The following is a 15,743-nucleotide window of genomic DNA, read 5'->3' as shown; positions in this document are numbered from 1 at the left end:
CCAAAATCTCTACTTGCACCAAAAAAACGATCAAAATTCACTTTAACAGGCAGATTGCCAGGAAATTAAAGCTCTATTTATACTAAGGCGCAGGCTCTCTCTTAACGGTCAGCATGTTTCTGATGCCGGTAGAAAATGTTGAAAGTGAATATAACAAGGGCTGTCAAAGTCTGGTATCTGTTGCTGTCGCAGGACGGTAATAAACCCGTCCAATCATTTCATTGGCCCGAATGAAATAATTGGACGGGCTACCTGCCTGCATGCGTGCACTCTGCCCGTGCACGCATGCTTTCTCGCTAGATTTAGGGACTGTTGGAGGTAGTGCTGCTAGCTAGTCTCATTGGAAAAGAGTTGGCAACACTGTGTTCCTTTATCGGTTAGATAATTTTTTTAAATCTAGCGTACTCTTACTAGTTTCTCAAGATTACCGACCCTAGCTTTAACACTGCAGTCTCTGTGAGCTACCAGCGGAGCTTTAAACTATTAGTCTTATTCATACTGAGACAACATCATTTACCATCTCAGCCCATTTGTAAGTCAGTAGTTTCTCTTTACTTCAAGTGTTTGGTTCACTAGTTTTGATGAAATGCCTGCTGCTATTTCAGTCAATGCAATTCATAAACTTGTATGAAAGCACAGATTAATCTTCTCTTTATTCAAGTTAAAATGAGTTGGTATACATCTCATAAAATGGTATAAAAAGGACAACTCGACTGGATAAATTATTATAAATAATTCTGAGTAATGTCATTTCTGAAATGAAATCTACTGTGCCATGAAGTAGGAGACAAAGAACAATGTTACAACAGTACAGTTCACTGTTGTGGATGAATAGGAAAATACTTTTGAATGACAAAATTGGGTAACGTGTGATTGCTTGTATTCATGTACGACAGCCGTCTTTGCTCCATTGTATAGCTTGAACATCTTCCTGACAGGGTAGCAAGCAGACCAGCAATTTAGTCTGACAGGCGCTTGTCAGAGGAAGATCTGAAAGCCTTGTAGTCTGGCCAAGGATTAACTCGAATGAAACATTCAGTCCATACCAACTCAAGCCCAAAAAGCAAACAAAACACATGCTTTGAAAATGAGGGAGGAAAAGAGGATTTTTCAAATCCCAAACCTTCTCACCCCGACCAGCAGAGGAGTAAGAACGCCTGCTGGGTGTTCTCACCAAGTTGGAGCCTAAACTGGCTGAGGGAGGCTTCTACTTGATAAAGCTAAGTAGGTACTCTGGGCTTTAAACGCTGCTCAACGGCTTGTGAAAGATTCCTCAGGGGTTAAGGAGGCTGCAAGTTCCCACATCAGGGTAAATGTTTATTATTACAAATCAACAAACTTCTCATCTTTCTACAACATTGCAATTTTGAATTTTGAGAATACAGATTGTGCTTCAGTAGACGTTACATCAGTCAGTACTCACTGCTACGGTTGTCATTGGCTAAGTGACAGACATGTTACGATATCCATGTTTAAAATTAAAGGTGCAGTGTGTAGGATTTAACTCCATCTAATGGTAAGGTTGCAGACTGCAGCCAACTGAAACTTCTCCTGTGTGCCAAGCATGTAGAAAAACTACGGTGGCCGACGCAAAAACGCGAATGGCCCCATCGAGAGCCAGTGTTTGGTTTGTCTTTTCTGGGCTACTGTAGAAACATGGCAGCCAGCTCCGTGAAGGGGACCCGCTCCGTATGTAGATATAAATGGCTCATTCTAACGTAAACACAACGATCCTTAGTTTCAGGTGATTATACGAGAAAGAAAACATACTTATTAATTAGGGCTGTCAATCGATTAAAATTTTTAATCACGATAAATAGCATGATTGTCCATGATTAATCCCAAATTAATCACACATTTTTTATCTGTTCAAAATGTACCTTAAAGGGAGATTTGTCAAGTATTTAATACTCTTTTCAACGTGGGAGTGGGAAAATATGCTTGCTTTATGCAAATGTATGTATATATTTATTATTGGAAATCAATTAACAACACAAAACAATGACAAATATTGTCCAGAAACCCTCACCCTCGCCGAGCTGGAGCCTGCCATCTGCGAGCAGCTGTCAATCACTTGCAAACTCCGACCAAACAGTCAAACTAGGCAGCGCTGATCAAATATGAATCAATATTCTGTTACTGTGATGCCTATTTCTCGCCGCAAATGTTTTCAGAAACATGTTGTAGTGTACTGTTTAGCTGTAAAATGAGAAAGTTTGTGGCCCGGAAACCATGTCGAAATTAGTTGAGGAAATACCAAGCACCACCCACCAGCCGGTTATTAGCAGCACTTTGGTCAACTTTTGTTGTTTTTAAATGTGCTTTATAAATAAATTTGGATTGGGATTGGATATTATGGAATTTTTGCCCAATGATGTCAAAAACGTTCTGCCTACTGCAGCTTTAAACATCGCTTTCCTAACTTTGCAAAACAAAATGTAACAAATAAATACATAAATACAATTTTACTGAATTGTATTAAAATAATAAATCGTATTCCTGCAGCTTGGTAAAAAAAAAAAAAAAAAATTAACAAGAATTACAATTCAAATGTTTTTTAATGCTGCAACAAAAAGGTTAAAAACTTAAAAATTCCAGTATATAATGTATATTGTATACAAACATAAAATTGAATAGATTGGCTCCATTGTCAGCGATGCCTCATCCAGCTATATGAGTTAGTATCGGCCCGATATCCGATCCAGAATCGGCATCGGTGCATTCCTACTAAAAAGATTTTTAAAATCCACTTTTCACCACGTGATATTAATGTCATTATTCTACTACACTTAAGCATTCAAAAACTGAGAGATTGTAAGAACAATCTGTGTTGAGCTCATCTGAGGAATATTTCAGCAACTTCATAATCTCATCACTAAGACACAACTCAAACAGCAGATAGTGATCACTGCCAAAGGCTTGGAGCTGTCATTCTCCCGTCTCCCAGCCCCATCCCCTCCCTCCTTTTGTTACGGCTTCCCAACAATACAGTCCAACTCTATCTGACTCCTCTATACCACTATGCTATCATCAACACCTCCCATAACACTACTTCAAGGGAGAGGGAGGCTCTCACATTTCATCTTTAATGATGACTGCTCGGGGAGGAGACAGAATAAAGACACGGTGTGATCAGGAACACAAAGAAGCAGGAAAATATGCAGACATAGAGAATACTCCCCTTACAAATGAAAAGGGTGTTATAAGCCCAAAATCTTGAGTCCTTAGAAGAGATGATGATACACCTCCTTGAGGCAGAAAAAATGACAAGCCTGACATACATTAAAGGGACTGTTTGTAACTTTTTAAGCGTATAAATGTAGTTGTTTTTTAAGCGTATAAATGCTTGCATATGCACGCTCGCATATGCGCGCTCGCGTGTGGCCTGAGCCTCTCCTCCTCTGCCTGCTTGCCTTCACTGACACAGCGCACGTTCTCGCTCCACCTCTAGACGTGAACGCGCGCTCACTCCACACTGCAGAAGAGTTAGTTTAGCTCTGAGAATATCTAGTGAATGTACAGTGGACGATTGTGCAGAAATAAATGCTGCAGCTCCTCCAGACCAACAGAGGTTTCCCGTGTCTTGTGAAGTGATGGGGCTCCGCAGAGAGAAACTTTATCGCCTCCCTCCTGCGCCCGCAGGGAGACACCGGGTGCCGGTGTCACGGTTCACGTTTCGTAGCTCTGTCAGAGCTACGAACTCTTCTGCAGTGTGGAGTGAGCGCGCGTTCGCGTCTACATGTGGAGCGAGAACGCGTGCGCTGTGTCAGTTAAGGCAAGCAGGCAGCGGAGGAGAGGCTCCGGTTGCCGGTGTCTCCCTGCGGGCGCAGGAGGCTGAGGCAGGAAAAGCCAACACTAGGATCAGATCTAAATCATGTTCATGGAGAGACCTTCGTCTGGTCAGCTAACATTACTGCCAAGCAGAAGAAATATAGGGTGATATTGTGGTTTTAGCTGACGTGTGTCGCCTCACTGTTTTGAGCGATGCTCGTTCAGGTATATTTAGAGCGAGCAAGCGTGAGCCCGACGCTGACTTTCGTTGACTTCACGGCCACAGGTGTCGCTGTTAAGCAGCAATTCTGAAAGTTACAAATAGTCCCTTTAACTGATATTAGTGTGAGCAGCAACAAAATCAATGTTCATTTATGATACAGATTTAATAAATAGCCCTGCTGCCATTAAGACTATAGTCACATATGCTATAACATAGCTTATTGCAATGTATCCTCATACAGCAGTTCGTATAATATCGTACGAAAAGTTTTTCCTCATTTTCGTGCATTTTCCTACAAATGTCCAGCAACACGTGACGCATGTGTCAATTTCCGCTCCAGTCTTTTCAAAATAAACTTCTGTCTTCACAGGAAACAAATTGGTTTGGTTTAGGCAACAAAACTACTTGGTTAGGTTTAGGAAAAGATCATGGTTTGAGTTAAAACAACACCAGAAGTGGTGTAACTTACGAACAGAAGTTATGTGACAAATAAATCAATCTGGTTTCACATGGGGTACGAACACCGGTCTCCTGGGAGAAAGTCTTTTTTTTTTTTACCCCCCCCACATCCACTCGACCTCCTCCCTATGCTGCCTTTATCGATCTTTATATTTCCTGGTTCATAATTCCGTGGATTATATACGAATTGATTTCATTGGATATACACGAATTACAGTGCAATACTTTTCGTAGGTATAGCTACGAACGGTGTAAGAGAACAGTCTGCCTAATAACAAAGGTTGAGCACAAAGCTGTCTATACTGGAGAGGCTGCAAATACTTTAATGGATGCTTTATCCTTGATCGAGCCCTTTCATTATACTGTGCTGTGTCTGCCTGAACGAAGCTTCTCATTAGGTGAGTGTTTAAACCCACACTAATGAAGGCTTTTGACTGGCTTTGATGATCAGCCTTGGTCTGCTGTTGAAACGGTGTTCAAACTACAGAGGTTCTGCAGAAGAATACTGACAAGCTCTTTGTCCCTCCATAAATATCTGAAGATATTGTGGGAACACAACACAATGGTTCAAAAAACAGAGGTTGGCAGAACAAAACAACAGCAGCAGTAAACAAACACAGAGTTACAGCAACAATACCATAAAGTATAGCAAAAAATTACAACCTTATTACTAATTTACCAAAGGTAGCATGGACGCGGACGCTTTACTGTTACAGGCAGGAGAGGTCAACCCTGCGCTGGCTGTGCCATTGTTGTCCGACTAGGTGGAAGAGCGTCCCTTGGCCTGGCACCCCGCTCGGAAGCGCCACCTAGCGCTGTGCTCAAAGTTAAAAGTATTTCAACTTTGACCTTGGTTGCCGCTGACCTTTCAAAGCACAACCAATAAGATAACAGCTGCAACCATTGTTTTTTCCCTCGAAAAAAGAATGGCATTCCTTGTAGAGCTGCAACGATTAATCGATTAAGTTGTTGACTATTAAATCAATCTCCAACTATTTTGATAAATCGATTAATCTGAGTATTTTTTGAAGGAAAAAAAGTCAAAGCCAGACTAGCATTTCCCTCAGGAATTTGTAGAGCCAGAAAACAGAGCTAAAAGAGGGTGAATATCGGACATTCATTCATCAGGTGACCAGAAACACGACTCCAAATGAATAATAATGTTGCTCTGTAACTGCTGGATCTGTTAATAAGCAGCTGTTTGCTAACATGTTCAACATATAAACTTAAAGGATAATGATATATCAATGTATGAAATTCTACAATTGATTTTATGAGACAAAAAGCAGAATGTTACAATACACAGACGAAATGTAAGAGAGAAGCAGAGGAGAAGGCAATTTATCTCCTTTAACTTATCGCAACACCAAACTGTTCTTCACCTGGAGGATTCAGGTTCAAATAACCACCCTTTTGCAGCACCCCGAGCAAGAAATTAGATCCTTATTTACTTCAGAGGCAGTGTTTTCAATGTTCAGCAGTGCTATAACGCTAATCCTTTACTCTAAACACCATGGAGGTATGCAACAAAAGAAATGGAACAATAAAAACTCAAGTTACGGAAATAATAATTATTTTCCCACAATATCAATGTTATATGCACACTAATGATACAATCATAATGCAGTCAAGGCAGAAATATGAGTAAGCTGGAACCATGGAAACACCATTCTTTTGTTATAAAGTTAACATGATTATGCTAAGAGACTAAGCTAATCACTGCCATATATGTGGAATATTAGCTGCCTTATTTGTTTCTTTTTGTAGTTTCCATTTTTGTGCCACAAAGAAATGTAAGCAAGGCACTACTCTCTATCTCTAACCAACCCTGTCTCCAACAAAATTACATTCCCATACAATTAAAATGCATTCTCCATTACGTTTCGACGGAAACATATTTTGTTGCGGATTGTGGCCACAGATTTAAACAGTTTTAAACAGTTTTAAACATGTGGTTAACGTTGTAAATTGAAACAAAACAAAACAAAAAACGCACCAACCCTTCTTAGTTAGGCTTAGGCAACAAAACTACTGGGTTAGGTTTAGTAAAAAAAGACATCACGTCAAATACAAATGTAATCTGTGACAAAATATGTTTCCGTCCAAACGTGATTGAGAATGCATTTTAGTTGTATGGGAATGTAATTTTTAGCTCTAACATAACAATGCAACATAATATAGTAATAAATCCAGCTGTAGATAATATAATGCCCCACAAACAGAATGGCTCCAACTCAAGTAAAAGTGTAAAACAGTCATAGTTCAACTTGTACATGGCACAATAAAGAATATATTTTTCTTTATTTTGCCACAAAACCACAAAGTATCTTTTCATTTATGTTAAATTACTGTTCATAACAGCCCAAACAGGCTTTGGTTTCTTGGAAGAATTGGAACTAAGGTTTGCTACAAAACAAACTCTCAATAAAAATACGCAAGTCGCATGGTAATTCAACTGCTGTACAAGCCAAAGATATTCTGCTGATCCAGTAAGACTCTTTACTAACTCTTCCATTGTTCTGCCAGGTACAAACATGACCATTAATCAAACTAAACACGGGAATATTAATGGAGCAGTCTATCAAGAAACTGATGAAATCATCTTAATGAGAATAATGTGTTTCTCTGATTGTTGTGAGTATGTGTATGTATGTGTATGTGTATGAAAATGTAGTCAGTGATCAGAGATCTTTATCGTCAAAACGTCAACTGGCATAAATTTGTGTTTTTGCACCACAGGGAGTGCTGCACACACTCCAACATGTCTTAGATGATTAAACCAAATGCCAGCGGTCTATATGAGGCGTGGCATTGAATGACTTTCATTTCAGCTCACTTCAACCGCTTATAATCCCCATGACACACAAACATTACTACTTTCATCACTCCGAGCCCCAACCATAACCGTTCCCATCACATTCCCAACATATATCCAAACACTAAGCCGTACTGGAGGCCCAATATTGTTGGATGATCACGGATATATCAATATTTCAAACAGTCTGTCTCACTGATTTGCAACATTACCCATAATAATCTTACACAACAAGCTTCCATACACATCATTGTAACTTATATGAAATGGTTCAATGGACTTCACTGTGTTTAAGGAGAAAAACCCACATGTTATTTTTTATTACAAAAACTTTACTGGGTAAATTACCGCAGTGTCCAGTATACTGATATATTACTCTAGTAGCTATAACACTGGATCATCAGAGAAATTCCTCCTGATGTTCCCGATCACCAGAACAGACTGGGTAAATCTGTTTTTTCATTCACGCTCCGCAAACTTAGAATGAGCTGCAAGGCAGACTTAACTTCTTACCCTCTCTTGACATGTTTAAAAATACTTAAAAACAGTTTACAGAACAATGCTGCTGCTTTTAACAAGTGTCATTATTTGCCTTAATTCTTAACCTCTGATTCCTGTATGTTTTGTGTCTGTTGTTGTGTTTTGGGATGATTTTTGGGATGTTATCAGTCCCCGTTTGTACTTGTATATGAAACTTTTTATTTTGCTGCCCATCTTGACCAGGACTCCCTGGCAGAAGAGATATTGTATCTCAATGGGACCTATCTAGTTAAATAAAGGATAAATATATAAATACATTTAAAAAACTGAAATATTTAAAGCGGCAGGAGGCAGAATCTTTTTGGCATCATTGGGCAAAACATCCATAATAACCTTTCAGCATATTGTAATTCAAATGCTCTGTGAGAAAATTAGACTTCTGCCGCTCCTCATGGCTCTGTTTTCAGGCTTTAAATAATCTAGCCCGTGACGGGAGACTTTGGCCAATCACAGATTATTTCAGAGACAGAGCGTTCCTACTGAGCTTTCCTGTAAAATGAGAAAGTGTGCTCTGGCTGGTGGGCGGTGATTGGCATTTCCTCAACTGATCTCAACATGGCTGCCGGGTCACAAACTTTCTCATTTTACAGTTAAACAGTACACTACAAGATGTTTCTGAAAGGAGGTTGAGGAGAGAAATAGGCATTACAGTAACAGAATATTGATTCATATTTGATCAGCGCTGCCTAGTTTGACCATTTGATCGGAGTTAGTGAGTGATTGACAGCTGCTCAGAATCGGAAAGGCTCCAGCTCGGCTCTGATTGGTTGTTTTCTTCCGGTCTGTGAAATTTGGCAGATTCCATTAGGAGCACCGGAGGACACAGAGCCACATGATTTTTTTCAGATTACCTGTCTCATGCACTACTGTCAGGATAAAGTGACCATTTTATAAAAATAACTTTTTTTCATCATCTTTGCTCCAATTCTATCCACTGCTGCTTTAAAGTATTTTTTAAAATCAATAACCAAGTTATAAATGGTATGCAAATTCATATTTTCTCACAGTATATATCATCATATCGCCCACCCCTATTAGTCAAATTGGTCAACACTTTCACTACGTTGGAGGAAAAAGTACTTAAAATGTATCCTGTGTAGTTCTTGTTAACAAAGTTATGTTTACATTTAGTGTTACGCACCAAAATGCATTGCGGGTAGAGTTGCAATGATTAATCGATTATTTGCCAACAATTAAATTAATCGCTAACTGTTTTGATAAACGATACTCAGTTTGAGTAATTCTTTAAGAAAACCAAAAGTAAAAATTCTCTGATTCAAGCTTCTTAAATGCCAATATTTTCTGGTTTCATTACTCCTCTATGACAGTAAACTGAATATCTTTGAGTTGCGGACAAAACAAGACATTTGAGGACGTCATCTTGGGCTTTGGGAAACACCGATCGACATTTTTTCACCATTTTCTGACATTTTATAGATCAAACAACTAATCGATTAGTAGGGAAAATAATCAACAGATTAATCGACAATGAAAATAATCGTTAGTTGCAGCCCTAATTGCGTGCATCCTTGAGGTCTAACAAACATGTTCAGTGCCTTTCCTTTCTAACAAAACATTTCCAAAAAGCGTGTATTGTATATATTCATGTTTGTCGATCTGCAGACTTCATGACTGCCTCTGCGGGCACATTGCTACACTTCTTTGCACAATACTACTGCCAGCACAGTGGAAAAGTGCAAGAGCAATGGCAAATGTGTCTGGTATGGTCCGTGTGCTTGAGTGCGTCCTTGCGCATCATGTGCAAAATATAAAACATAACCCTTTCATGGTAACTGTTCACTTGCAGCTCTTTATATACATACAGCAAGACTATTTTTTTCTTAATCCTATTAAAAGGAGGACATAAACACAGCAAATCAATACTGCACAGGGAATCGATGCTGAACATTTCATGAAAGAACGGTCTGTTTATGTTCCAGCGAGCAGAATGCAAAAATCTCGTGAGAGCTGGATGTTGAGAATGAGAAAAATATACTGCAATGCCATTGTACAAGCCTGCTTCTCATTGTGGTCTGGCAAGGCTACGGATGAATCTGCCTCAGAAAGACATCATTTCATGGCAGCTGCAGAATAAATGACAAGTATCTCCTTCGCTGCATGAAGCAGCTCATTTGTCTGATTTTAGTGTCTTTTGGGACACAAAACACAGTCAAAACGAAAGTTCCCCACCTGACAGAACAGATGTTTGCTGTGACAACAAACTGTGTGACAGCTCAGACTAAGCTCAAAACTAACCAGGAAATCCAGTTTCTCTTATTTTCCTCCAGAAACTCTCCTGTCTCTGTAGATACAACTCTGAATAACTGCCAAGTTTTGCTGAAACTGAAACATTTTCATTCAACATATTTGCTTTGGAAAATCTGGGTTTTTGTAGCCAGCTAAGGTGTTTGGAGAATGTTAGTTCAACCACATTCAAACATTTGATCTTAATCTTGCAGAGGACATTCTTATCTTAACATTTTCTTCAGCTTTTTTTCCTGTTTGTTTTTATGTTGATAAGGATATGCTTGTCAATAGAATGATTATATTACTTATATAATTTATTGTCAAAATCTATGACAAAATGTATCAAACACTAATAATGGTTAAACATGAAAGCATTGTTTTAGTCCATTTTATGGCCAAGTGAAAAATAAATAAGGAATCTTCTGCTTAGAGCTGCAGCGGTTAATCAGTTGATCGTCAATAAATCAGTCATTTTTTAAAAGGTACAGTCTACAGTCTGTAGGATTTGGCGTCATGGAGCAACGGAAGTCAGACGGCAGCTGGCTGTACCACATTTTTGCACTCTGTGGCTCACGTTACCACAGTTTCACAAGCGTGCCGGAAAACTACGGTGACCTTCAGGCAATGTAAAAACATTAAAGTCTCTCTCTAGAGCCAGTGTTTGGTTTGTCCGTTCTGGGCTACTGCAGAAACATGGTGGAGCAACATGGTGGACTCTGTGAAGAGGACCTGCTCCCTATGTAGATATGAAGGGCTCATTCTAAGCTAATGAAAATACGATTCTTAAATTTCTGGTGACTATACACAAATGAAAATATAGAAGTGTTACTCACTGCTCCTTTAAGAAATAAAATGCAAAAAATATCTGGTTCAATAATGTGAGGATTTGCTGCTTTTCGCCGTTTGATATAATTGTTAATTTAAACTGAATATCTTTGGGTTTAGAACTGTTGGTTAAACAAAACAAGAGATTTGAAGTAGTCACCTTGGACTATGGGAAACTGGGATTGCCATTTTTAACTATTATATGACGATTAACTGATTGCTCGCAAAAATAAACAGATTTAATAACAGATTAATCGATAAAAGATGTGTCAAACTTAAAAACATCATGAATCCTTGTTCGTTTTACATTTGGAGTGTATGGCAATTATACATGACTATTGTTTGTCATGAGAAGCCTTGTAATTAATCACTCTCTTAACAGAAAACAGTTTCCTACACAAGAGAATAACAGAAACCGGAGCCCTGCCTGCAAACCTGAGCCAAAACTACAGACTTCACCCTGCCTTTAATCTACAGCTGGTATTGAGGGAATGTCTTGGCATTTTCTATCCTGGTTACTGAGTTTGTTTTCCAGCTACCGTAAATGGGTTTGCATTCCTTGGCTGAAATAAATCTTGCCAATATTTGATAGGCAAACCTGATTGATAGAATACATTAAAAAGACAATGTCAGGTCTGAAAAGGCAGTTTATGGCTTCTTCTATGTTTAAGAAAATCAAAGTAAATCCATAAATCCTTACTTGAGGAGATAGAAAAGACAATACAAGGAGTGGAAGAGGAAAGAATTCAGTCACAGTTTGTTCAAATACTAAAAGCCTTCCTTTGAATTCCCCCCTCTCCTCTCCCACTCGGAAAACAGAGATTTTTTTTTTTTAATTATTAGTCACCCCACCAGGAAGGAGTGAGTGAGTTCGACTCCCGGTCATTGTGTACCAAATAATGAGGGAAGCATCTAAAACATTTACAATAAGGTGTGCTGCTGCCAATCTAATACCTTGTAGACCAATATGATTTATCTGTTTTATGAACATACATAGGTTTCAGGATGGAGCTGTAACAGGTGGTGATGATACAATATGCAATGAATGATAGCTATGATGCCTTTACCTTTAGCAGCATGTCTTTAAATACATTTAAAATGAAATTAAATATACTGTATAGTGATGTCTGTAAGGGTACTGCCATCTGTTAAGTTTTTCCTTTGGTATATCTTCCTGCACAGAGGAATGCAATGGAAATGTTATGAAATCATCACTCTCAGACAGACCTTTGTAAATGTCACGTCTGTTTCCTCAACACAGCTTACCTTGTGCTTTCCTAGTTTTAAAACAAATGGTACAGAAAATGCTAGGGCTGTCCTCCACCAAAGAAATTCTTAGTCGACTAACACTCATACGATTTTGTCAACTAATCGATCAGTAGGGCTGGGACGTTACACCTTTCTCCCAATACGATACTATCACAATACTTGGGTGCCAATTCAATATGTATTGTGATATTTAAGTATTGTATATTCTACCAAGTATTGCAATTCGATATTACAATTTATTGCGATTTTTGTTAACTTTTTTAACACTAGACCATGGGAAAAAGTTGAATCATACACTTCGGGGGACTTTTACTTTGGAAAATATCTAAATTGATATAGTAAAAATGTTTGATTTTTAGCATGTATGTAGTTTGAGATGTCCTCAAGTCAAATATATGAGTCATTGTCAAGCATTATTTATTACACTTTTTCCAGCAACCCAAAAATCAAAGACTAAAAACATTTCCCTCACAAATTGTAATGTTTTGACAGAGATAGCATGCAGCTTTAGCCATGATGTCTAGCTCTGCTTTTCCTGGTAATGTGTGAAACCCAAAGTGTTTCTATACTTTACTGTATGTGTAGTGTTTACCACTTTGGATTGAAAACGTGAGAGTACAGGTCGTATCCATGTGAACCCTCCGCCGTTTTCTACTTTCTCGTTTCGGCTCGCTGCAGCTTTGTTTTGTTTTTTGACGGATACAGTACGGATATGACGTCAATTACTCAGTCTACAACAATAAAAGCGTTAACTTTCTTTTAACTTCGCATAGACTCAAATGAAGCAATTATATTGATTCTAGAATAAAATTAATAAATAAATAACGCGAGAGGTGAATTGATTTTTAAAGCATTTTAAAAAATGACTAATTGACTAAAGAAATCATAGTGGACTAGGACCAAAACGACCGATTAGTCGACTGATCGACTAAGAGGAGGCAAACCTAGAAAATGATGCAGGGCAAAAAACAGGCTTGAATGTTAAATGGCTGCCCCTGACAGAAGGAGTGAGACAACCAACAATACTATTTCATTGCTGAAGGGCTTTTTTTTCCTCCCTTTTAAAAAGGGCCAGATAGTTTACCACACACAGCTCCTCTGGCTTTGTGCCTTTCTCATGGTAATTGCTGGGAGCTGAAAACAGAGTGCAGTGCCAAACACCCACTGCATGTTGAACTGTGCTGAATTGTAATGACTGTCTATTAAGTTCATAGGCTGTTGCTGGATTATGAAGAATGAATATGACATTATGGCCTATGATGGGGTTACTAGCAGAAAAGCATGGATATTCTAGCAGTGTTATCCATTCAATACGTTTGTCTGTAACACAAGCAGACTTAACTTGCCAACAAACTCACTGTAACATTCCTGGAGGGACTTATGGTGTATCCACGGTGCCATGGAGCCTCGATGGCTACCCACAACTAATTCTATAGAAATGTGAGGTTTTGATGTAATATTTTATATAAGCCTTCTATATTTTGTGTCAGGATTACTGTATTTATTTTAGGGAAGTATAGACACTCAGTTGCCAGTTTATTACGCTACCACCCACAATTACTTTCTCGAATAATCGATTAGTTGTTTGTTCTATATAAGATGTCAGATGTCAGATGAGTACTTTTATTTTTGGTACTTTAAGTATATTTTGATGCTAACACTTTTGTACTTTTTGAATGCCTGACTTTACTCATTTTTAACAGTCTCTTCTGCACTATATTCACTTTTTTTTTTAATAGTCATGTATCACAGCTGTTACCCTGCACTATATACACTTTTAACAGTTTTCTTCATCTCCTTGTATTTTTATATCTGGTATATTTCTTTGTACTTTGCACTACTAACTTCTTTACTGCCTTTTTACTAACATGTTTTTGCACTATGGAACTGTGATGCTGGAAACTTGAATTTCCCTCGGGATCAATAAAGTTACTATCTATCTATCTATCTACTTCTATGGCGTTGATATTTTTTACTAAAGTAAATGATCTGAGTACTTCTTCCACCACTGTTGTATAGTAGACTGTATTAGTTTTAGATAGGTGTACCTAATAAACAGGCAACTGAATGTATTTGGACTGAGCCCTCATCCAACATTAGACCTCACATCTCACATCTGTTGTTGAGCTGCTGCACTCAAGATAATCAAAAGTGAGCCCAGCTTCTGTCAGGGGTGGTGACTGGGGTTGTTCCCAGTGTGATAACAACCAGGATAGAAGAGGTGCACTGATTTGAGGAGCTTTGCTGCGCTTTGTGAATAACAACAACTCAGTCAGCTGCTCTAGATTTAGTCCAGATCATTAAGAAGTTGGACCTGGATGCAGTAGTGTAATAAAACGGTGTTAAGGCCACATCCACCACTCTGGCGGAGCTGCAGGTGCCTGTGCTGTGGTGTATTATCCGACCACACCACCACAGCAGTCCTATAGGGAACAGGACCGCGGTTAACGTGGTGGTTGAAGACGGGAGGTTACACACAATAAACAATAAACCCAACGCCTAGCATTAGCCTCGTTACTACCCGTATCTAAGAGACCACTGGGGGTGTTAGCAGAACTTAGTGAATACAGAAAAACAACAGTTTCAACTCACTGTGATGGTAACTTCGTGCTTTTTCAACCGATACTTGAGGCTCTTCATCTTGTAACTGTGTTGGTTTCCGGTATTAAAAGTTTCCTTTGGTGAAAAAGTTCATAAATAGTGTAAAAACTTCCCAGAAAGTTCAGGTGAAGTGAGTTTAATGTGTCCCTCTTTTCCCCCTCACACAACCAGTTTCACCTGACGCCTAACCGCAACGTCTACTCACACTGTGATTGACATCCAGTGGGAGCCAATCACATTGAAGCGTGGTGAGTTTGATCCAATCGGTGACGTCGGAGGGCGGGACTTCCTGGTAAAGAGTCGTTGGGAGAAGTTGGAGACATCCTGGGACAGAGCAGGAAAAACCTGGCATGACGTCATGACGTACCTGAAGACAGAAAACACCTGGAAAAAAAGTACCTATGATCTATTAACATCCTGGGTATCATTATCTATTATTTACAGTCAATACCTCAAGGGAAACTATTTAACTAATAGTTTCCCTTGAGGTGTTAATTTCACCTGTGATGAAAATGATCTCAATAATAATGTCTGTTACCTGGTTACCTGTCTGTTGTGTCACGGATGACCCAGCAGACTGTACTGTGGTATCCTTGTAGATAGATATACTGTATATATATATATATATATATATATATAGATAGATAGATAGATAGATAGTAACTTTATTGATCCCGAGGGAAATTCAAGTTTCCAGCATCACAGTTCCATAGTGCAAAACATGTTAGTAAAAAAGCAGTAAAAAAGTTAGTAGTGCAAAGTACAAAGTACAAAGAAATATACCAGATATAAAAATACAAGGAGATGAAGAAAACTGTTAAAACTGAATATAGTGCAGGGAAACAGCTGTGATACAGGACTATTAAAAGGTGAATATAGTGCAGAAGAGACTGTTTAAAATGAATATAGTGCAGGGTAACTAACACTTTCTATGAAATTGCATTGTATGCATTATTATTATGTAGTTATTAACTTCACACAATACACAATAAG

General features: G+C 38.6%; 1 protein-coding gene across 1 annotated transcript in view; it reads right to left on the bottom strand.

Moving 5' to 3' along the window:
* Positions 1-14,957, bottom strand: part of uacab (uveal autoantigen with coiled-coil domains and ankyrin repeats b) — a 61,508-nt gene extending 46,551 nt beyond the window's left edge. Inside the window, exon 1 of the mRNA XM_074621038.1 lies at positions 14,742-14,957. Within this exon, the coding sequence (XP_074477139.1) occupies positions 14,742-14,789 (48 nt within the window). The 5' untranslated portion in view covers positions 14,790-14,957. The remainder of the gene's footprint in view (positions 1-14,741) is intronic.
* Between the last annotated feature and the right edge of the window lie 786 nt (positions 14,958-15,743).

Source organism: Sebastes fasciatus, chromosome 2 (genome assembly GCF_043250625.1).
Source record: "Sebastes fasciatus isolate fSebFas1 chromosome 2, fSebFas1.pri, whole genome shotgun sequence".
Classification (NCBI taxonomy): Eukaryota; Metazoa; Chordata; class Actinopteri; order Perciformes; family Sebastidae; genus Sebastes; species Sebastes fasciatus.
Note: the sequence above shows the minus strand (reverse complement) of the source record. Positions and strands in the feature narration are given on the sequence as shown.